The sequence below is a fragment of the Monomorium pharaonis genome, chromosome 4 (genome assembly GCF_013373865.1).
Source record: "Monomorium pharaonis isolate MP-MQ-018 chromosome 4, ASM1337386v2, whole genome shotgun sequence".
Classification (NCBI taxonomy): Eukaryota; Metazoa; Arthropoda; class Insecta; order Hymenoptera; family Formicidae; genus Monomorium; species Monomorium pharaonis.
This window is the reverse complement of record NC_050470.1, coordinates 21,608,814-21,631,888: the sequence shown is the minus strand read 5'-3', so window position 1 is coordinate 21,631,888 and position 23,075 is coordinate 21,608,814. Positions and strand designations below refer to the sequence as shown.

Below are 23,075 nucleotides of genomic sequence, written 5' to 3'. Positions count from 1 at the left end.
GCGTGACCTCTCTCAGTCTTGAAATTGCTGCTAACTTTCTTCCAAGTGACCTATTCCAATGTAGAATAATCCTTTGAGTTGTTCTTAGCAATCACCTAAACGATCCTTCTCTAAACTATCGATATTGAAAACCGACAAACTGAAGATTAAACATTTTAGTTCTTTATATGTAATATATATTTTCTCAGGTATATGACTAGATATTACCATTATAAATTATTTCCTTCTATTTCTTCAAATGGCATTTGTAATATTTTTTGTCAAATTTTAAAATTAAAATTTAAATATTATATATATATATATATTTTTTTTTTTTAATTTGAGTACAATGATTTTCTAATTTGAAACGATGAAAGTGAGATTAATAGCAAAAGGATATAATTAGGAAATCCTCTAAAAATGGATTATTCCTCTTCTTACGCACAGCTGTGCAAGAACGAGCAAGCAAAAGGTGCAAAAGAAGAATCACTTTGCGGCGTAAAGCGATTAACGGAAACGCCCAATGAGGAAATGGTTCGGTGCACATCCGGTGCTACGCACTGCACGAACAAAGAAAAGAATTGTTATATAATGTTTCCTTAAGTTCAGCTTCAATTACGTAATGTACATCTCGTAGCTTCGTCGAATAAATAATGTTTATGAACTGGAAGGTTATTAGCATCGCGCGACCATAAAGTCGCAGTAACTGTAATTAACGCATAAATTTCTCAACGCGTCTAGAATTGTCTTTTGTATGACAGTGTCTACATTTTAATTTGTGCTTGCACGTGAAGATTTGTTTATAAAGAGATATTAAGAACGGAGAGGATTTATCTCGCACGCGATGTGGTAAATGAATTCTAAATTATTCCACACTTGTTAATTAATGCTTTTATGATTCGCGGGGAATTTTTTGACGTACGTCAGTTATAATGTTTATAATGTTACAAATAATATACGTAAATGAATATAAGTATATTAATATGTATTTTGGAGCTAATAAAAAACGCAAGAATTTAATTGCGTCATTGAATATCGATCCCTATCTAACTTTCGAATGTATGACAACATCAATTTAGTTATCTTATCTAATGAAGAAGGAACATATTCACTGGCTATTTGCCAAGGTAAAAATTGTAAATAGAACGTCTCTTATAATGGGTATTCTATATTCCTGTCGCGCAAAATTAATACAGCAAAATGGCGCGCGTACAGCATTTTATTATAACGACTTGCGATGTTGTAACGCAATGCTACAACAAACTGAGCAAGGTTTACATAATCATAATCTGATTTTTATATTCTATGAAAAATTGAAAATTCTATTAAAAATTCACCTTTTTTTTCAAATATAGATCAATCGACAATGTAAATATATTATTTTTACGATAAAATTAATCTCCAGTTAAAATTGTCTGAATACTGCTACAGTTTTAACATATAAAAGGATTTATGAAAAACTGTAGTTAAAAGCTTTAAGTTTTTAATCATAGATTGAAAACTAGAACTTAATAAACAAAAATTTTCAAATATAATTTCAAATATAAATAAATGTAAAAAACGAGTCTTAGAATAGAAAATCAATTTCTCTGGGATGACTTAGAAATTTAAGATTCATTCGTATCACTTTTACTATTCGCCTATATATCATCGCGAGCTCCGGTAGGGAAAAAAAAACAAGAAAATATAAGAGACACGTATAAATTTCAAGCGACCAGCCGAAGCAGAATCCTTTGCCATTATGACAAAACACTCGACCAAACAAGTCTAGGTCTAGGACGCAAGTAGGGACTATCCAGAGGCCACGTTTCGCAAGAGGAGTCTCCGAAATCTCGAGTATGTCGGCGATCCTTCGGCGGAGGAGGACAGGTGGATGCTCGGAGTCCACGGAGAGCAAAAGAGAGAAGGACGAGGTCGGGAGGAGAGGGAGAGAATCGTCTCACAACTAAATTACTCTCACTCGAGAGGCCCCCGTCTCTTCTTCGTGGGGGCCCCGCGTATATCCCCCTGCTTCTCCCGGGGGTATAAATGACTCCGGTCTACCTTCCACGGAGTCACAGAACTGAGGCGGCATCGCAGAAGCCGACATGAATCCTCTGATCGCGGTAAGCACGCTTTTTTTTCCCATACTTACGTTAATAAGCAACACGAGGTGCGAGGTGGGGAGGGGAAGGGAGCTGAAAATAACGAAAAAGAAAGCGAGAGTTGGGAAAATGTGTGGTGCATGAGTCCATATGCGCGCGGATAAATGTATGCGAGAGAAATCGCGAGGGGGGGAAGAGTGTAGGGTCGAGTGATCGGAAACCTGATTGATGGAAGAAGCGAGTTTTTTTTCTTCATTTTTACGTTTCTATTATACTGCTACTCCATTATCACATATAATTTTGTGAATTCTCGCATCAATTGACGGCAAGTGACTAACCTGAGAATTTTCCTTTTTTATTTGCGCCTCTTGATTTCTCATAAAACACTTCGTGACGTAGCGATGCTCGAGTGGAATTAAAGATACACGATTAGATAACAAAATATAGATTTAAATTGGGGTTTCTTGACATTTATTAGAGAAATTATCTACTGACTTTTCGCACTTATCTCTGTTACATTTGCTAAAAAAGTACATCAAGGTTCGATGCATAAAATCTTAGAACTTCAAGTCAATCGACTAAATAATCTCTAATCTAAATTTGATGTGATATATAAATCCACGTTTCATAGAAGAAAAATTTTGAAGATAACTATGCGTCCAAATATCATTCCCATTTTTTTTTAATTGTGAAAATTATAACTGCGTAAAAAAAAAAGCTCTTCGCCAATCTCGAAAGTATTATAAGCAGTGCTTCGTAAACGATTGTCGCGTTAAGAATTAAATATGATCTGAAAAGTTTATGATAAACATTTGTGATCTGAAAAACTGGGTATTTTAATATTTAATTATTAAATATCTTGAAAATGCCAACCATCATATGAAATAATTCTACTTTAAACACAGCAATTTCGAAAGTGCGATTCATTGTGTATCAGCAAATATGTATTAGCGCATGTGCGTGTGTGCGTGTGTGTGTAATTCAAGTGCGTAATATGTATAATTTGATCATATCGTCAAAGAATTGAAATTCGAGTCGTCCTACTTAAAGAAATTTCTTTTCCGTGTTACAGTGTATGATTGTCGGTCTGGCAGGGTTCGCCCTGGCTGAGCCGCCGTCCTCCGGCGGCTACAGTTACAACAGACCAGGCGGCGGTGGCGGCGGAGGCGGCGGCTACTCCTTCGGCGGCGGTGGCGGCGGTGGTTTCGGCGGCGGCGGTTTCGGCGGCGGCGGCGGCTTCGGCGGCGGTGGCGGTGGCGGTTACACCCAGGTGTCCTTTGGCGGACAGACCAGCGAGGGTGCTTCCGTGGACAGCGCGCTGCTCGAGCAGATCCGTCAGATCCTCCTGAAGGAGGAGCTGCAATCCCAACAGTCCGGCGGATTCGCCGGCGGATCTGGATACGCCCCTAGCTCCAGCTACGGAGCGCCGTCCTCGCAATACGGCGCCCCGTCGCCGCAGTACGGCGTCCCGAGCTACCAGACCCGTGTCGTGGGCATCGACCTCGAGGGCATCAGACAGGCCATTCAGGTGGCCCAATTCAACCAGGTCAGCCAAGGCGCCGGGGGCGGCGGTGGCTACCCCAGCGGACCTAGCACCAGCTATGGAGCGCCCAGCAGACCGCCGTCCGGTAGCTACGGCGCACCGTTCTAAGGAATCACCTTCGTTTGAATGATGATGATGATGATGATGAAAGAGAGCGAGAGAAAGAAAAAAGAGAGAATGAGCGAGAGAAAGAGAAGGAGAGAATGGGAGCGAAAGAGATAGAGAGAGTGGATAATGGCACCGGCCGACGACAACGACTACTTTCCGAGACGCAGCTGCAAACGCGCAAAAAGACTCACGGGAGAAGACATCGGACATACTTGAAAGAAGGTGAAGATCACGATTGCTACGGATCGCCGAATACCAGTTTCTCCCCCAAAAAAGTGACACATCCTCGGGCTCGCAGCTCGGAAGGTCGTCGATGCCCAGGGTCAGATTGTCGCGCAAAATCGCTTCAGCGCAGATCAACATTCGAAGATCAACGTCTCCGAAATGGAACTGGATCGTCGTGTCATCCACGTTATCCGGATTCCGACCTCGCGACTCCAGAGCGTTTTCGATCGTCCCACCGATGTCAGTAGACCGGGACGAGAAAAACGCGCGCGAGAGACGGATCAACGGGGGTATCAACGGGACGGCGCCTGGTCCGTTGAGGGTTAAATAGTCGTCGCTTCAACGGGTCAGGGTCTCCCGAAGTCCGCCGCCAGGAGGGATAGCGCCGAGCGCACGCGGACCAGCATCCTTTCCCCGGGACCTCTCGACACTTGTCGGGAATCCAACGGTCGTCGCGCTGACAAGTCCGGGAGGATCCGCGGGAGCGGAACGTGGCCAGTTTCTCTTTCCCCTTTAACTCCCCCTCCCCTCCCACTTGCAGGAGGGACGGGGTGGTTAAGGGGATCCTGGGGTGGTCGGCGCGGTGCCGAAGTCTATCGTACCAAAATCGCATCAGTCGTCGCATCGCGCGAAGAAAATCGAGGATCAGTGATCAAGTCAAAAAGGGAAGGGGGGGGGGGGAATGAACACGAGTCGTCGACGCAGATACACTTCACACTCTTCATACCCGGTGACGATTGCGTTCACGCGCAAATCCCTCGCACCGGGGTCTCACTCATGTTACAAGTAATAAGATAAGAGGAGCGGGAGGAGTAGGAGGAGGAGGCCGACAAGCCGAAGACGTGATCGGCGCGGTGGTATCAGCGCGCCTTTGTAAATAAAATTCCATCGTCGCCGTGCCGCGGCGTACGCTGTTGTAACGCGGCCCGGTTCCTTCCGCCGAGGATATACAAGTCGAAGGACGACGGTCACGGCGAGGTCAATCCCCCGCCGGGAGGATGTCGCGCGGGAGGATCGGATTGACCCGGAGCTGAAGTTCGAAGTCTCGCACAGGAACATCGATCCCCTGAGCCGTCCGCGAGGACGGGGAGAGAGGACGGAGGAGAGGTTCACACCTCTCTGGCGGAAGGAGCGGGACCCGGATTACGGGGCGGACGCCGCCGTGTCGTGCATATACGACGCCACGAGGAAGAGATACACACTATTTTTTTATACATAACGCTCTACTCTTTAACCACGCATCTTTTTGTACTTGTATAAAGGCTTTTTTTTGTAGAAAAAAGAATAAAAAAAAGAACGTCGCCACCGTTGAAAAAAAAAACCAAGACCCGTGTGTTCTTCTCCTCCTCGCGCGAGCTCTACACGTCGGAAGCGAGCGACTCGCTTCCGGCAGTGCTCGCCGTCCCCGTTGCACTTGACAATTCCGTCCTTCCTCCCGTCTCCTCCCTTCGACGCGTTCTACGACCCCGCCGACCGTCGCCGAAAGCAACTTACCGCACCGATTTTTTTCCGCACGTCGCCGTGTATCTCCCGAAAGACCCTCGATCGTTTCTCTTTCTCTTCGTCGACGTTCCGAGAGATCGGCGCCTTTCTCCTTTCACTCGCGAACCCGCGAGCCGCCTGGTATCGCATTATCTTCCCCCTCCGTGGAGGGGGAGGGGGAGGGGGAGAGGTTGGAGCTTCTCACCGGACACGCGAGAGAAAAAGAGGCGCCGCTTCGCAAAAGGGCACCTGTGTTGCAAAACACGGAGAGAAAAGAGAGGGAAGGAGAGAGAGAGAGAGAGAGAGAGAGCGCAGGATCTGACCATCGATAAAGATTCGAAAGTGGCTTTGCGTGCGCGCGCGTCGAGACGACACGGAGTATCCTCGGATTATCTGGGCGAAGGATGTGTCGGGTAGGACGAGGGGAGAAGGAGTCGAGTTTCAGGAGTTTCCTGCACCGTCACGATCGCTCGCGCTTCTCTCTTCCCGCTGTCGAGCAGTAATGCCCGAGATTAACATCCGAGCCCGGCCAGCGCCGAGGCTCCTTTCTCGATTACCGCGGGGTGACGTAAGCCGCTTGAGCCCGTATGAACCCATCTCGCGCGTTTCGGAGAGATTTCGCGCCGGAAAACCTGTCTGAGAATTGATGCGTATCTGCTTTTGCGGCCGCATGCGCAACTGGTTACGTCTTCCCCAACGAACGTTAAGGCGCTTTCAGTTTATCTTATTTAATTATCGCAATTTTCAGTTTCGAGTTAGAGTTTTTTATGCTCGGGGAGTTCCTTTCGATTACGGTCAAGACGAGTAGCTGGACAAAAAATGCTTTAATCTATGCTTTTATTGTGATTAGTTGGTCGTTCCGGTCGTTTATGGACGCGCAGCTGTCTCGAAAACGCTTAATTAACATGTTTTGCAGCAGCCGCAGACATTTATGACGACATTCATCAACGGCGCGTTCCGTGCAAAGCGACGTCGCGCGCTTGAGACGACAAAGTCGTTACAACGATGGCAGGATTTTCTCCGCGAATAACGAATGAGCAATTTTGAATCTATTGTCTTCTACGCCGGAGGTTGCGCCGCGGTTGGTGGATTCACGGATCGTTTGCCGCGGAGCGAAATTGTCGCGCTCGGAAATGGCGGAAATACCTTGCACGAAAGTCAATTGGGATATCGCAGACTGCGGCCACAAAATTAAGAGTTAATCGGGAATGCGGTCGGCCTCGCATTGAGCCACCGCCTGAACGAAATTTAACTCCGATTAATTCGCGTCGCAGGCGACGTCGATATAAAAACAAATACGAACAGGTCCGAACTTTCTCGTTCGACGTTAAAGAAATTGTATCGTTAATTACCGAGATAAGAAAAAGATAAAGTTTAAACGTAAACGATAATTAACGATACAATTCTTTAATGCCGAAGAAATCGGACCGTATAAAAAAAAAAGTGCTGATCTGAAACTCGTTGCCATTTTTTACGCGGACGAAATGAATGTTCCTGTTTGGCGGAACCGTTATCGGATTACTTTCTTTCTCGCGAATTAAGTATTCGACTTACAAATGATTCATGACCGCGGACAGATTTTCTCCGGATTCCTCGCGTGTACCATCGCGCGATATCGCGATTTACGACATCTATGCGCGCGCCTAAGAAAAATTTCCATAAATTATAGATCCGCATGAATTGCGTAACGAGAAAACGCTGATATTACGTTTAAACGGTACGGACGTTCGGAACGATTAGGTAAGAGAGCGAGCGCCGATAAAGTGAAACATTTATTGTCGATAATGCTCCTTCGAGGCGAGCTCTCGAATGACTTTATCATGTAACGCCGATGAATAAGAAGTTACAGGTAATCTTCTCCCGTCGAATTGCATAAACTGTTATCTTCGTAGAGCGATGCTGCACAATCGACACGATATAGGGATTATTTCCGCGTTGCCTCGAACGTCGAGGGACGGATGCAAGTGCTGAGAAATAATGGGAATAAATTTAAACTGGAATTATTCACGAGCTTATATTACCGATATAAAAAAAATGTTCTCGTAAAAGCGTAGAAACTATACTTTCCACGCAAATTAGAAGCGTTCAAGAAAATTTGTGCTCAGTCAGATATTTTATTTAGACTTTAGGTAAACATTTCGTAAAACTTATTTCGTGCATTTACAAGAGGACTGCGTTAAAGTGTACTTAGTCCAAATAAAAGAATGGGGGGTGAGGCAGTACAATGTGCATAATTGAAGACTCTCCAATTGTCTGGATAATTTAAAAGAATTTTTCCTTAAACATTTAAAAACCCAGCTGCAGATCACGAAGAACGTGATGAGCAACGCCGCAAATAGCTTTGACATTCTAGCAACCAGTTTCAGAGGCTTACATAATCATTTTGATGGTTCTAACAAAGTCATTCCCCGGCTAAATTTTTCGACGCTTCACATACGGTACGGCATAATTCGTTTTCATTGTGCAACGATGGAAAATACGATATCGCAAGGTATCGTTTTGCGCGATTGTGAAAAACCTAAGTGGGATCAAAATGCGCGCGCGCGCGCGAGGCAGAGCCGAGAAACGCGCGATTTTGTAATTCCAAACGGCGATCTCCCCGCATACCCCCTGCCCCGATGGTAATAACACGGCTATCGTCGAATGAAGAAGCGAAGCGTCGTATACGTACGAGGGGGCACTTTCGTGACGACGGCGAGGCGCGCGCGGAGACACGGTGACGACTCCGCTACAAAGTGCCCATTAAAAATGGTTCCGTGGGAGACGGAGGAAAGCGTGGTATCAGCCAGACTATCTGTCCCGAAAGAGGCCTTACGTGTGTGTTACATGCCTGACGTCCACGGCAGGGAAAGTGCCGCGCGCGCGATTTCGCGTCGGGAGAGGATACACGGGTGAGATCCGGGGGGCGGGAGAGGGGAGGACGGGGAGAGGTGCATGTGAGAGCCTCCGTGTGGAATTTTGCAAGAGACGCGCGCGTCCGCCGACGACGTGCGAAAGGAGAGAAATATGTGCGGCGCGATAATCTATACGCTCCAGTTAGTAGACCTGGTACATGAGTCATTTCGATCGCGCGTACAATGATCCTTGACTGTGTAGCGATTACGATAATCCTTGACTATATAGCGGCGGTTTTTAGCGTCGTCTTCGAAAGTTTCGGCAAATCGAAGGGATTTGTAGAAATTAATAATGAAAAAAAATGAGCAAAAAAAAATAGATTCTGGTTTCTTGTTAATTTGTAGTAATGTACATTCGGTGAATGTACGCGGAGAGAATTTTCTCTTAAAAATTGCCCTGACAACATAAATCTCGAAAAATTTTACCATATTTTTAACAAAATTTACTAAAATTTTACTATACTTCTAACCAAATTTACTAAAACTTTGCGAAATTTTATTAAAATTTTCGTAAATTTTGTTAAAAATATAGTAAAATTCTTCGAGATTCACGTTGTCTCACAATTACCACGATTTTCAGAGTAATTTTACAGAGAAAATTCTTTCCGTGTATAGTTTCTCACGGAAACAATTTAAAAGTCGGTAGAATAAATTAAATGAGAGCTTAGGTTAAACGGTTAAAACTAGACTACCAAAGTAGTTAAAATGATAGACTTGTAATTTTTTATTAAATTCATAAAAGTGCATTTTTTAAGATTTTACGTGACTTTTACGATATGTAATTAATTTACTTTTTCGCTTGTCATCTCTTTTTCAAAAAATGTGTGCGTGTGCGTGTGACATTTAAATAGCATGAATCAATATACATTAAAGTAGTTCATCTATTGTTAAAAAAAGTAACTAATATAGGTGTATGTTAAACAATATGCAAACAAATTTTCTATTGGGAATTTAGACGTTTCTAATCTAAATTTAAAAAAATAATTGCTCAGCTAAATGTTTTTACTCAATAACTACCGTTCAAAAGGAGATAAGACCTGTTTTCCAAACAATGATAAGATATCTCTTTAGATCCACGCCATTAGTACTGATAAGAACTCCGGAAAAATAAAACACCTGTAATCATCTGCTTACTTGACATCATCTCCACGATGAATACGCATTATTATTGCGCGAATATGATTTTGTTACGCAATAATACACTATTAAATTATACATATAATACGAATAAAACACACACGCGCACAAGTCACATACAATAATACATACTTAAAGATAAATTCAATTTGGCATTTGACGTCATAAAGAGAGAGTCTTTCGAATCTTGCCAAGAACTGGTCTGAAAAGAAATCAAGTTCCAAAAGCGTCACTGATCGATTAAAAAAAAAAATGAAAGTTCGGAAATTTCAAGAATTTTAAAATGGATCGATTAAAGATCGCAAGATATCGGCTGTGATCGGCAAACCCGAGAAAGGAGTCCATGCGAGGAGAAGAGAAGGGGAAGAGGTACGCGCGCGGGAGTACCAACAATATCCCGACGTTTCCAATTATGGGAAGCAGATTTGTCGGGCCGCGTAAGATATAATGGACCGGACGCGCAATGGCTGCTGGCCTCTCCTCCCCCGCGTACTTTCTCGCCGGTCCCAGTTTCTGCCCGGGACTCCTGGCAGCGAGTACACGCGCGTATTGCCCAACAATAAGATCGCTCCTGGCGGCGGCGCGTCAGTCTGAAGAAAGAATCGTGAGGACACCTCCGACGAATTGCTCCCATCCTCTCCTTCCGTTTGTTCTTCTTTTTTTTCTTTTTTCGTAACCGCGACGCAGAATTGCGTCGGATTAAATTGCGCGAGCCTTAATTGGACGCCGTATTTCGCGATAAATCAAACCGGTGACGTGTTGTTCGCGTCGGTAGAATATAATTTCATTTTGCGCGAACTTCCCCCTTGGCGGGATGTGAGAGAGTGAAAAGATACGGAATTCTCTTGCGAGAATAATGTTAAAGAATAAAAGCCCACTTAAATCATTTAAGGCCTACAGACTTTCTCACCGTGTCCAATAATACTTTATGGCTGTAACTTGCAACTGCAGAACGATGTTTAGAGTCGGTCAGCTGGCCGTCGCTGCCGCGTTTCTCTCTCTTTCTTTTACCCGAAAGAGCGACTCTTGTGGTCAGTGCAACACAGAAAAATATTAATTCTACTTCCAAGAAACACTTATTTAATTTACTCTTTTTTCTTTTAGCAAGTCACAAAAAGAGATTTTAGACCTTGTCGAAGAATGTTTAAGCACATCAAGTTTTCGTTTTAGCTCAAATTAATATTCTTAATTAAAGTATTAAATTACAATAATTCAGAATGCCTTTCGGGATATATCAATTTGTAAAATATCTGAAATGATAAATACTTGTTTTTTTCATTTATGTATTTTCTGTGTATAGACAAGGACATTTATTTTAAGTAAATATTATTGGTTTCAAGTAAAACAGTGAATATAGTTTAAGATTATTATCAAGAAAATATTCTTTGTAAAGATAACCGTCTAAAAAAAAAAAAAAAAAAAAAAAACTAACATGAAGTAACCGCTCTCTTTGACATGAGAACATATTCTTCTACGTGTAAACCTCAAACTGGCGGAAATTAAAAAGCAGTAGCCGAGCGATCATTACGAACGTCGACTCCCGAAGTCATGCTAATTATGCCTACGCCTAATTACGCCCACGTCAATCTCACGGTTCTACGTTCGCGTTTCTTTTCCTCCGCGCGGACAAGGATCGGCCGCGGGGGATCCCCGAGGGGAGAGTTTCGCAAGTATCTCTTCTGCATGCCGGGTGAGCGGAGCTCAAAGCGGAGAGTACGGGTGAATCGGCAGCGAGCGCGTGTCCTGAATCCCGGACGGTGCTGAAGAACCATCAGCAACGAGCGTTACGATGTACGGTAAAATCGGGCAAGAGGCGCTTGCACAACCGCGCGATCGACCGTTGCATCTCGATCGGAACGCGCGCCGTTGGGGATCCGGTGTAAAAACGACCGTGCCGTTATAACATTACGCAGGATTATCGACGAATTCTTATCGACGTTCGACCTTTGCGTCGCTTCTGCGACCGATTTCACGTCGGTCTCTACACTGATAGAAAAATATATGATATTTACGACTATAATTGCATAGTAAAATAATTATAGTTAGGAATATCATTTTTATAGTAATTATTACTATAATATTGGTAATAATAACTATATATTTATGGTAAATGCTTATAATGATCATTTTATGGTACAACTAACTGTATAAAAATCTTCATTTTGGTTATAGCAACCATATCATAAGTTGCATAAACTAATATTATGGTTATGAGAACTATAATATAGTTTGGACCAATTGTATATTTATGGTCCATTGGGGACTCAATCATATTTTATAGTTATTCAACAATGTAAATTATATTATTACCAATATTATAGTAATAATTACTATAAAAATGATATTCCTAACTATAATTATTTTACTATGCAATTATAGTCGTAAATATCATATACTTTTCTATCAGTGTACGGTACTGTCGGGTTAACATTGATTAATTTCAAAATGGATTCGCTCAAAAATCCCGCGTAGTAATAAACACGAAATAAAAGTATTTCTTTAAATAAACGCAATATCCTTCGGTCGATGTTTAGAAATAACGTACGTAGCTTTCTAAATAAAATCGGGGATAATCAATAAAGTATTATCATATATTGTAAATAAAATCAATTAATTACATTTGAAGGTCCAATACTGTCAACGGGACGTATTGGTCCGTACATTGAAAATTTTTTATTATTAAGTAAATATATTAATTTTAGCAATAACCTAATTAATAATAAAATGCGTCATTAATTTTAGTTACGACATTTGAAGATAAAAATTAATGTGCATTAATTGAAATCTCATTACAAAAAATAATTTACATGTTGAATCTTGTTGAAAACCTCAGCGACGTTAAACAAGAAATTACGTCCGCAATATTTTTTTTTCATAAAAAATCTTAGGCAATCGAGACTTTTGATGGAAAAAGATATAGTCAGGAAATGTAGTCAGGCATTGCGAGGATTGTGCGAGCGCGTTGTTCGCGCAAGTCACGTTTAATAATGCTAACAAGTCTTTACGTGCTCGCGCACTCGCGGCGAAGCACACGCGGTGCAATAATCATTGATTGTCCCGGCAAGGCGCTTCTTTCATCCCGAGAAAGCCAAGGAAGGGGAGAAAGTTGGGGGAAAATCATCGAGCGAGTTGCTTCCCCGTGCCGCCTCGTTCGTAAATCTACGAGGAGGAAAGCGCCGGCTGGTCGGCGATTTATTTACGCGCTGGCCGTTGACCAGGCGATTTACGATTCAAATGATCCGGGAAGAAATAATTGAAATGGAAATGAGCGCGCGGAAGCTACGACCTGGGCTAACGCTCACTGTTCGAGCAGCGCATCAGTAACTGTAAGATTATGCAAGGAATATACTTTTAATCCGCTGGTCAATCTTTTCGCGCTACTTGCAAAAAGTCCAGTCGTAAATAGTAACAAAAACGACAAAAAAAAATTGGCTGAACAGTATTTGTAAAACAAGCGAGATCTTTTGAGAAAGATTAAAGCTCTTTTCAAATTTGTTGAAAGTTGCTGTATCGGAAATTGCTAATACACAAAATACAAACATTTTAATAGAGTTTAAAATTTACATACTAAATTTTAGAACTATATGAAATTACAACATGTACTCGTGTGTGTGTGTGTGTGTGTGTGTGTATTATGTAACTTTTTTTAATAAAAAATGATACGAATATTAATGGAATTTGATATGAATTTTTTTTTACGTTAAGTTGTCGGGAGAATTGCAAATAAAATTTTTGTATTCAAAAATAAATTAATTTCAAAGTGATTTGCAGACACTAGTGACCTCTCGCAGACTAGCAAATAGTTTATATCTAAATTTACAATCGATAATGATGATTCACAAATAGAAAAGAATATTTTAATCACTAAAAATCATTCATTACAAGATTAAAAATTGCATTTTTAGAATTTATAGTCTAAAAATCATTAAGTACTAGTGCATGAATAACTGTATTCTTAATCAATTTATTAATCACCATACATAAATAAAATGCATTTATGAATAATTTTTGTCTTTATGTGCTTGGATCATAGGATATCATTATAATTTATCTAAAATGTAAAAAATACAAGTGTCACATATTATTTCTTTTAATACAGAAATTGACACTCTCATAATCTATTCTCACATACAAAAGTACATGTAAGGTAAAAAGTGATTCATATTGAGGTAAAAATAGTACAATTTAATAAATTCTCTTGTATACACACATCATTTTCAAGACTTTGACTTACACACAGCGCATTCCATTTGTACATTTGTACATATTTTCCTTAGGTATCAGCCAAGCACGAGCTTCACAATTAATGTTAAGATATTGAAAAATATCAGAGGAACTGAAAATTAACGTACATTATAAGAGATATTTATAAGAATAGAAATGCAATAATGCTAAATGTCATTTCTTTGCGATATTTACCCCTCATCACAGTTCGTATCGACTTAATAAGGTTCAATATTTGTGACTTAGCTGTCGGAGGTTCTCCAAATCCTTGTACATTTTGCCACGACGCCCAGCCAACTGTGATAAAAGCATTCGACATTAAATCCCAATAAACACAACAAACTTAGAAAAAGGAAACAAAAAACAGAGAGCTTTAGTCTTCAAAATTGAAAATTATAACCTACAATATTAGTCTTTTTACATTGGATGTCAAGTTAATTACGGACTAATTAAAATAAGTAAAAATAATAAATATGATTAATTATCACCTTTGGCGAGAAATCTCTCCTCGTTCAAAACACAGATCGCATTCAAGCATAACAAAGTCGCTTCGAAAAGTGTCCACAATGTGAACGCCATGTTGCTAGAATCTTCATATCGACAGAGAGCAACAGAGAGAAGCCGACAGCGCTACAATCGCGACAAATTTTACTTTGAAGCGCCTCTACATAAAATATGGATAACTACGTAAACAATGTCTACGAAATGTGTAGATATGTTCATGATTTTCTGGTTTTCTTCCGTGCTATGACAGGAACAGGGTTTGAATACTTATACATAAAACATAAATAATTTATATTACGTCTAAATTTTACTTTACGGGTTAACCGACAAAAAAATCACGTGATAAGATTCTAGATTAAAATACTTTTATTTTTCTTAGATTTTATCATACATAAGATTCCGGAAACTCGAACGTGACGTCCCGGCCAGTCAGTTGCTTGTATACTGACGCAAAAGTGTCGACCTGTTGAGAAACGTATAAAAATGTAACGATTGTTTTGGAACAATATAACGGAAGCGACGTTCCACGCGAAATAAAGGAAAGTAAGTGAATACCTTATGCTCGATATTCGTTTGCTCATTTTTATCGAGATGCACCTTAATAAGCTGCGACCCATCGAGCTTAACTCTGATACGCTTGCCAACAATCTCCACAGGATACACCAAATCTTCCAATATCGCGTCATAAACTGACGTCAGCGTACGGCTGAAAGAAAACGTGGGATATTAATTACGCGCATACATTGTGCAAATATAATCATTTCATTCATGTAATTACACAAAGAGATGCAGGTAATATTTAACGTTTTTTTTTTTTACTTTCTTACCTTCTGGGACGTTTCTGCTTGTTCTTGGTTCGCGTCTTCCTTGTCGGCTTGGGCAGGATTTTACGCTCGCCAATGAACATCACATGCTTGCCAGAAAACTTCTTCTCCAATTCACGTACCAGTCGCGTCTGAATTTTCTGGAATGCTTTCAGCTTTGGCATTGGCACGTATATGATAATTGACTACAAAAAAACAAAATTCTGTTTTACTATACAGTTCCTAAGAATATTATATATAGGAACATATAACAAAGGTATAAAATCTTTAGCAAAAATCCTTATTACTTTAATCTATGCATGCAATTGAAACATATAAAATCATAAAGAAAATTAATTTTAATACAAGAAACTTGTGTAACACAGCTACATATAAAAACAGTATCGATTCACAGCTCTGCATTTAATTCTGGCTTGTATTTTATATATGCTTTAGTTTTAAAAGAAATTGATCAGAAAATTAAAGATTGCGAGTGAAAAAAAAATTACATGGACAAATGTCGAGCAGTGACTACATTTACACGTCAGATTTAACATCGAAGTTATAAAACTGGCCAACTACAGCCATTCCTCGGAAGAATGGAATGATTATAATTGGCTAGCTCTAGAAGTATTGATGTTATTAAATCTGTTTAAGGGTGTCGTGTAAACGTAGTCAGTTTTGGGAACACATATTTAAACTAAAAATAGAAAGTGACACAAGAAAACTCGAGGCTTAAAATCTTAATGTAAAACATATAGATGAAGATAAGAAGCAGGTTATAAGAAATGAGACTTCACCTTTTTATTATTCGTTTCAATCTCCTTCGCCTTGGTGATGTAAAGTTCCCTCAGCTGCGATTTCAGATCGCTGTTCATCTCCAGCTCGAGGAGGGCCTGGGAAACGCTAACCTCGAATTGGTCGGGCTCGGCCCCGTTGCCCTTGATTATTTTCGCGTTCGTCGTCAACATCTGAAAAGATGGTGAGGCCAAAACATTAACTTGTACCAATAACACAATCATAAAACTTCACAGAATTCACTGCAATTACAGAACATGTGCGATCTAAAGGAGAAAATTTGTCGCATATTACGAGGCTTAAAAAAGCGTCCCATCGTAAATGTTTTATACACTCTGCAAAGTTTCGAAATCGAATTGAATCAAAGTAGAATTTTCAAAAGTACGTACCTTGCCAAGACTCATTTTCCACGAGAAAAATGTTCTATCCCGTTGATTCCCACCAGGATGCGGCTAGCACACGAACGTGCTCGACAGAGAGAGAGCTTAAGCCGAAATTTCATGTAGCGTTTACCACCACTCCACACTCCACTCCATTCTGATGTCTTTTGACGCTGAAAATGAGCGTCAAGCGTCAGCGTGAAAAGGCACCTTAAGGCCTGGTTCCACAACTCACGGTTAAATTAACTGGCCAATTATTCCATTGGAATTGACCAATCGTATTTGTCGTTAAGCAAAATTAACAAATACGATTGGTCAATTCCAATAGAATAATCGGCCAGTTAATTTAACCGTAAGTTGTGGAACCGGGCCTAAGAGAAACGACAAAAACGCGGATTTTAGTTAACTATTTTTTTCGCGTTTCATACAATAATGGCACTGAGGGCCACTTGCACCAAACTCTGATTAATTTAATCGTTGGTTAGTCCATTGGAATTGATCAATCGTAATGCGATTGGTCAATTCCAATGGACTAACCAACGATTAAGTTAATCAGAGTTTGGTGCAAGTGGTCCTGAATGGGATATACAATTTACTAGGGACAAAAGTCGAGCAGCCATCTTAAGTACCTACTTTTGTGACATGCGCATCAACTGCATATTTTGAATTGCTGCTCGTCAGGTACAAAAGAAAGTCATTTCTCCATCGAATTGTGACTGGCGATAAAAAGTGGATATATTTTGAGAATCCTAAGCGTAAAAGATGATAGGTAACTCCAGGCAAACCATCAACATCGACTGCAAAGCCAAATCGCTGTGGACGGAAAACAATAATGCTCTGCGTTTGGTGTGATCTATTATAAGCTACTAAAACCTGGCGAAACCGTTAATACTGAACGCTACTGACAACAAATGATTGATTTGAATCAAGCTTTGCGTGAAAAATGACCAGAATATCAAAAAAGGCAACACAAAGTGATTTTGCTTCATTTTTGATAATGCACCATCACACACAGCAAAACCGGTCAAGGAAACGATTGAGGCGTTTGATTGGGAAATACTTTTGCATGCGGCTTACTTACCAGACTTGACTCCATCCAATTATTACTTATTTGCATCGGTGGGACACGCACTTGCTGAGCAGCGCTTCACGTCTTACGAAAATGTACGAAAATGGCTCGATGACTGGTTTACTTCAAAAGAGGAAGTTTTTTTGGCGTGGCATTTACAAATTGTCAGAGTTAGGAAAAATGTGTAGCTAGCGATGGGCAATACTTTGAATCAAATATTGTTTATCATTTTCATACAATAAACGTGTATTTTCTATACAAAAATTCCGGTTTCATATTTACATACTTATATCCCCCCACCCCCCAGATCAGAAAAGTTTAAAATAATTTAACAAAGCTTTCTACTTTATATAATTAATAAACAATCAAGAAACAAAATATTAACATTAAAAGAATAGTAAACACGAGTTACAATATAATTTGTTTATTCATATTCATACATTTTCTTATTTCAAGAAACTTATAGATTTTATAGATCATAGATTTTCATTACGAGCTATTATCACAGTGGTGAATTTTCTATTTACATTATGTGTTTACTTAATAAATGCTTCTGATGGTACTTGTCCATGTGCAAAATATTTTTGAAAAGCGGAGAAGGCGTTGCAGTAATTCCACTGCAACTCTTGCAAGCATTTGAAACTCCATTCTAGATTCATATTTGTTTGCTGGCTCAAAGTCATTGTCATCTGCTGTCTTATATCATCGTTGAGCTCCGTTGCCATCGGTTTTGCCTCTTCTATGGATCTCAGCGCTTGTGTCGCTAGTTGAGCTTGTTGATTAATCAGCTGACTCAATCGCTGGTGCAGTTGCTTCGATTGCGTCTCAGGCGTCTGATCGATATGCAACTGCTCATTTCGAATACGGTATCCTTCACCTTCCGAAACAATTATGAATGTCCGGTTAAAGTAGTGGATGGGCTCGTTTTTATTATCGAGTTCTTGGAAGTAGCCCGTTATCGTAATGAATATCATCGTTTGCTGTGGAAAAATAAAACATAATTTTCTTATTTCTTGTGTAACAATCATTATGACAACTTGTAATAACAATTAGCTTACTGTAGCAAGAGAAATGTCCATTGTAAAGGTGTCCAATAAATGTCTCGTTCGTGGCAATTCCGATAGAAAAGAAACTACAGGCAATCTACCCTGTTTTAATAATTTCCGTCTTCTGGTTGTGTCATTTATTCTGAATAGATTCCGACTTTCTCGGAGATACTTATTTAATCTGCATGACAAAAATAATTTTAGTTGTGCTCAATAATACACAGAAAAAACTTTTGCATTAAATTAAAACTAATATATTGTGTTTAGAATTGAATAGTAACTAGTTAAAAAGTTAATTGCTAAAGTAAACTTTATACTACTATAATAATTTTTACTTAGTTAATTAAATTAATTTAAATAAAAACTACTTATTTTTAAAATAAATTTTAGCTTATTAATTTTTTTTCTAAATTAAAAATTTACCTATGCAAACAATATAGATATGGATAAATATGGATATATTTCTATGTAAAAAATAATTTCTTGTTTATTTTATATAAACTTAACGCACGTTGAACAATCACTTACTTGTTATTACGAGATGAGGATAGTGTTACACTAAAATATGCATATTTTTCATATGCATCTAGTAAATATGCCCTATCATTGCCATCAAATATTAAAAAATATTTTTCTAAGAACTGATTCATGTCCTCTTGTATGCTTGGATCAATTATAAATATTCTTTGTGACGGAATTTTGGCAGCATCATGTACATCACTGACTATTGGTTCAATACCATCCTGTAACAGCGTAACAAATTACATTTGTTACATAAGAAAATTTAGTTTTAAAAATACAACAATTATATAATACTCATCAGATGCAGACTTAGGGAACCTTTTAAACAATCACAAATTTATGAATTAGATTTTTACTTTTTTAATTATCAAAGCAGATCATGTTTTTATTAGTATTACTACAGTGCAATGATTATTCTTTCTCTATTCTTTTAAAGAATATTGTAAAATTTTATTGATAAGTCAGAATACGTAAAATCGAATTTTGTTTAAAATTAATATTCTCTCTTAATTAATGTATTAAATTACTAAGCTACATGCTATCATTTAAATATCTAATATTTCAAAAAATAAAAATATTTTTGATATGAGAAAAACAAATTCTTTTTTCTTCTGCGTAAAATATAAATATAAATTTATTCTAATCTATATAATCTGCCAAAAAATTAATTTTACTCTACATATGCATAATTGAATAACGTAATTATGCACTTACGATTCTATTGTTATTCAACAGTATAGGAACAAGGCATATTTTAGACAAACGCATCTGTTGACCCCCTTTGGATACCACAAGACTATTTCTCTTGTAGGTAACATTCCGCCAATTTCTATTGTTAAATCTATTATATATAATTATTATTTATATGCTAAAAAAGCTGCGCAACAATAGTATAACGATACCGAACTATTGTTACAGTTACAGAATAGGCCTACAGTAGTACGATTCTGTAACTCGTTAAGAGGTGTCGGTATCGTTATACTGTCGTTGCGCAGCTCTTTTACCACATAAAATATCTGCATAACTGTCGTTATGAGCATATAACGACGAGATAACGAGTTACAGAATTCCACATTCAATTCTGTACTGCCTACCGACGGGAGCGCCCCGATTGACCACGTTGCAATTGACCACAACCATTTACAGCAATGAATGCTTAGAGTTTTTCCGTTGGACCGCCAATTAGAAAAGCGTTGGTCAATTGGGACGTGGTCAATCGGGGCGCTCCCCTTACCGACAACTATCGGTGTCGTTGCGCAGGCTTTTTGCCATATAAAATATCTGCGTAACGACATTTTATATGGCAAATGACGATATTTTATATGGCAAAAAGCCTGCGCAACGACACCGATAGTTGTCGGTACAGTCGGACCTCTCATTTAGCATAGCCACGGGACCAAATATGATAAATGGGAGGTTCGTGTTAGCGCCGCCCAAAACAGGGCCGTACGTACATGTCGTCAGATCCAGTTTCAAATTGTGGAGATTAGGGCCTTAGCAGAATAGCTGACTTACAATCCTGAGACATGTTTTATGGTTTAAGTCTTATGTCTTGAAGCAACGCATAATAACTGTCTTAATGGCAATATTTTTTGCCTCTTTTTGTCGTCTTCGATATTGCCATTAAGACACAAGACACAAGACAGTTATTGTGCGTTGCTTCAAGATATAAGGCTTAAACCATAAAATATGTCTTAAGATTGTAAGTCAGCCATTCTGCTAAGGCCCTTATAGAATATGTGATTCTTGCATTGGCAAGTACGGACCTGATGCAGACGACTGCGCATCGTGTACACGCAGCGACTGTGATCACGTGGTATACTGAGGCTGCGTTTCGATATTCACTGTGGGTCTGTTCGCGTCACATGCTCCGACATGCTCCTATTCACCCCAACGCACTCCAATACGTTGATTCCGATGACGCCAACCTATTAGAATGCGTTGGAGTGAGTAGGAGCATGTCGGAGCATGGCGACGCGAACAAACCATGTCAGTACTGAAATTCTACAGTGTATGTGACGTAAACTACAGATTTTCAGTACTGGCAGTGAATATCGAAACGCAGCCATAAACAGAGATCTTTGATATGCTAAATGGGAGGTTATGCTAAGGATGCGTTCGGGGAGACGCTATTAGCGCTACCAGCATCAGTCTATCTTCATTACTCATTAAAAGTAGAACAAGGATAAACTGATACTGATAGCGCTAATAGCGTCTCCCCGAACGCACTCTAAATAGGAGGTCTGACTGTAGCTGGTGCAGAATAGAGTTCTTGCTACTGCTATTCCATACACGATTACCGATAGTTATCGGTTCAATAAGTGTCGTTGCGCATATATTTTGATATATGAAAATATATGCGCAACGACAGTTATCGAACCGACAACTATCGATAACCGTGTACGGAATAGCGGCTCTGCATAACGACGAGATAACGAGTTACAGAATTCCACCACTGGTGTAACTAAATAATTAACTAGTTTCTTTTTTTTTTAATACCAATCAAGAATCTTAATATAAAATGTTTAAACAAGTCACAGGACGGAATTCATAGACCGATCTTAAGTTCAAGAGCAGACTTGAGACTTACTTAACCAATGAAATAACAGCATTGACGTCTCAAGATCGTGCTTAAGATGGATCTTGAATAAGATTTGACTATGAATACCGGCCACAGTAATTTTAGAAAACGGTGATGAGCTCGATTATCTTACCCTTGTGTACGGCAGAGAATCACGTAAAATAACACGGCGATTGTATCCTCGTATGACGCCACCGTTGGTTCTCTGTGGCCAGTATGCCCTGCGTAGTATTCCTCGACGGAGTAAATTGCCGGCGTTTCTACCGCGTCTACCATCGCTGCCGTCGCCGGTTCTCTGTTGCCAGTGTGGCTTGCGTATTCCTCGACGGAATAAACTGCCGGCACCTCTACCGCGTCTGCCACCGCTGCCGTCGTCAAACATAACTACTATGCGAGAGAAATACCGAAGTAAATCAATCTCTCTCACTGTCGATTTTCGTCGGTGTGATGATGACAGTAAAACGAAGACGAACTTGAAACAGCGCCGCAGAGCAACCTGGGATATTCTGGGATTTCCGAGTAGTCAGGTACTGCTGGATAATTGGGTATTGCTCCGATCAGTGCCGCCAACCCGCTAGAAATAAGGCTTTGATACCAATCATATAAGGGCGTCTTTTCATGGGTAACAAAATCGCGGCGACAAAATATCGACAACTATCGATAGCCTTGTTCGTTTTGTCTGTTGGGTCTCGGAGCAAACCCAAGCAGACCAACGCACTCTAATAGGTTGGCGTCATCGGAATCAACCTATTAGAGTGCATTGGTCTGCTTGGGTTTGCTCCGAGTAGACCCAAAACGAACAAAGCTGATGAGTGTGAAGCGAGAAACACATACTTTCCGTAAGACGTAACAGTAAGGTTTTGACGCATTGGATTGGGCGAACGTAACTGTAACGGAAATTAGATTACTTCCGTTTTAACCAGTATAACTATTGGCTAATTGGCCCGACTCTGATCCAATTTAAACCCTCAGTGAAAACTTACTCGATGTCGTTAAGTGTTTTTGCTTACGTATTTTGATATATGAAAAAATATGCACAACGATACATTAGGGCCCCCGCACAGACTTTTGCATAACGCATAGTGCATGACGCATAAGAAAATTAATCAATCAGAGTCGTCTATTTCCCTCCCTAGGATAGAAATAAAGATCTCCGATTGGTTAATTCTCTTATGCATTATGCATTTTGTATTATGCAGACGTCTGTAACCAATCACAGTTGATCTTAAAGAAGAATAATCGAACATAATTGGTTAAATTTCTTACGACCAACGACTCATTGTAGACCGGCTTTAAGCCTCGTCTACAGAAGTAGCAAACAGCCAGTTGCGACTTGCGACAGTCAATGACTGTCGAGCTTTAACTAGAAACTAAGCGCTCATTGGCTGCCGTAAGTCGCAACTGACTGCTTGCGACTTCTGTAGACGAGGCTCTAAACTTTAAAGAATAGGCCTACCTGGAGCTGAACAGCTCGTGATCACGCGTGTGCGAGACGAACGTTTGCGCTGTGTGACGAAAGAGAAGTAGGAGGAGAAGCAGGAGAAGGAGGAGGAGGAGGTCGGCGAGCAGAAGACAGAGCGGTCGCCATTTTTCTTCTGACGTTGCCGTAGCTGTTGCGGCTCACGCTGTGCTATCTGCCACGGTGTGATTAGTGTGTGCCTCTTTCTTTCTCTCTCTCTCTCTCTCCCCCCTTCTC

At 40.1% G+C, this 23,075-nt stretch overlaps 4 protein-coding genes across 7 annotated transcripts; 1 reads left to right on the top strand and 3 right to left on the bottom strand.

Annotated features, from left to right (window-relative positions):
* The first annotated feature begins 310 nt into the window (after nucleotides 1–310).
* LOC105838479 (glycine-rich protein 5) lies at nucleotides 311–7,618 on the top strand. The gene is made up of 2 exons (XM_036285714.1): nucleotides 311–2,084; nucleotides 3,136–7,618. Exons 1-2 carry the CDS (start codon nucleotides 2,067–2,069, stop codon nucleotides 3,712–3,714), a joined length of 597 nt encoding a protein of 198 aa, XP_036141607.1. The 5' UTR covers nucleotides 311–2,066; the 3' UTR covers nucleotides 3,715–7,618.
* A 5,900-nt stretch (nucleotides 7,619–13,518) lies between these two features.
* Nucleotides 13,519–14,314, bottom strand: LOC105838480 (immediate early response 3-interacting protein 1). The gene is made up of 3 exons (XM_012684060.3): nucleotides 14,165–14,314; nucleotides 13,872–13,973; nucleotides 13,519–13,788 (listed from the first exon to the last, which is right to left on the bottom strand). Exons 1-3 carry the CDS (start codon nucleotides 14,253–14,255, stop codon nucleotides 13,733–13,735), a joined length of 249 nt encoding a protein of 82 aa, XP_012539514.1. The 5' UTR covers nucleotides 14,256–14,314; the 3' UTR covers nucleotides 13,519–13,732.
* Nucleotides 14,315–14,528: 214 nt separating this feature from the next.
* LOC105838481 (40S ribosomal protein S7) lies at nucleotides 14,529–16,330 on the bottom strand. Its single transcript, XM_012684061.3, has 5 exons — nucleotides 16,171–16,330; nucleotides 15,784–15,954; nucleotides 15,008–15,189; nucleotides 14,736–14,886; nucleotides 14,529–14,643 (listed from the first exon to the last, which is right to left on the bottom strand). The coding sequence occupies exons 1-5, from the start codon at nucleotides 16,183–16,185 to the stop codon at nucleotides 14,566–14,568; spliced, it is 597 nt and encodes a 198-aa protein (XP_012539515.1). The 5' UTR covers nucleotides 16,186–16,330; the 3' UTR covers nucleotides 14,529–14,565.
* Nucleotides 16,331–17,638: 1,308 nt separating this feature from the next.
* On the bottom strand, nucleotides 17,639–22,922 carry LOC105834441 (nuclear RNA export factor 1). 4 transcript variants are annotated; one of them, XM_036285196.1, is made up of 5 exons: nucleotides 22,836–22,922; nucleotides 21,513–21,965; nucleotides 18,805–19,019; nucleotides 18,289–18,457; nucleotides 17,639–18,210 (listed from the first exon to the last, which is right to left on the bottom strand). In XM_036285196.1, the coding sequence occupies exons 2-5, from the start codon at nucleotides 21,759–21,761 to the stop codon at nucleotides 17,767–17,769; spliced, it is 1,077 nt and encodes a 358-aa protein (XP_036141089.1). In that variant the 5' UTR covers nucleotides 21,762–21,965; nucleotides 22,836–22,922; the 3' UTR covers nucleotides 17,639–17,766. The 4 variants fall into 4 exon arrangements, with proteins under 4 accessions (XP_036141089.1, XP_036141090.1, XP_036141092.1 ...); XM_036285197.1 differs by having other exon boundaries at nucleotides 21,513–21,953; nucleotides 22,836–22,921; XM_036285199.1 differs by lacking the exons at nucleotides 21,513–21,965; nucleotides 22,836–22,922 and adding exons at nucleotides 19,513–19,639; nucleotides 19,706–19,818.
* Nucleotides 22,923–23,075: the final 153 nt, after the last annotated feature.

Coding starts and splice junctions, on each gene's coding strand:
- LOC105838480 (XM_012684060.3), bottom strand. CDS start 14,255: ATGGCGTTCACATTGTGGACACTTTTCGAAGCGACTTTGTTATGCTTG. Junction 13,974..14,164: donor GGAGAGATTTCTCGCCAAAG/GTGATAATTAAT, acceptor CTTTTATCACAG/TTGGCTGGGCGTCGTGGCAA. Junction 13,789..13,871: donor GATACGAACTGTGATGAGGG/GTAAATATCGCA, acceptor GTTAATTTTCAG/TTCCTCTGATATTTTTCAAT.
- LOC105834441 (XM_036285196.1), bottom strand. CDS start 21,761: ATGTTTGACGACGGCAGCGGTGGCAGACGCGGTAGAGGTGCCGGCAGT. Junction 19,020..21,512: donor ATTCTCTGCCGTACACAAGG/GTAAGATAATCG, acceptor ACGCTGTTACAG/GATGGTATTGAACCAATAGT. Junction 18,211..18,288: donor TGGACATTTCTCTTGCTACA/GTAAGCTAATTG, acceptor ATTTTTCCACAG/CAAACGATGATATTCATTAC.
- LOC105838481 (XM_012684061.3), bottom strand. Junction 15,190..15,783: donor TTGAAACGAATAATAAAAAG/GTGAAGTCTCAT, acceptor GTTTTTTTGTAG/TCAATTATCATATACGTGCC. Junction 14,887..15,007: donor AAGCAGAAACGTCCCAGAAG/GTAAGAAAGTAA, acceptor GTTTTCTTTCAG/CCGTACGCTGACGTCAGTTT.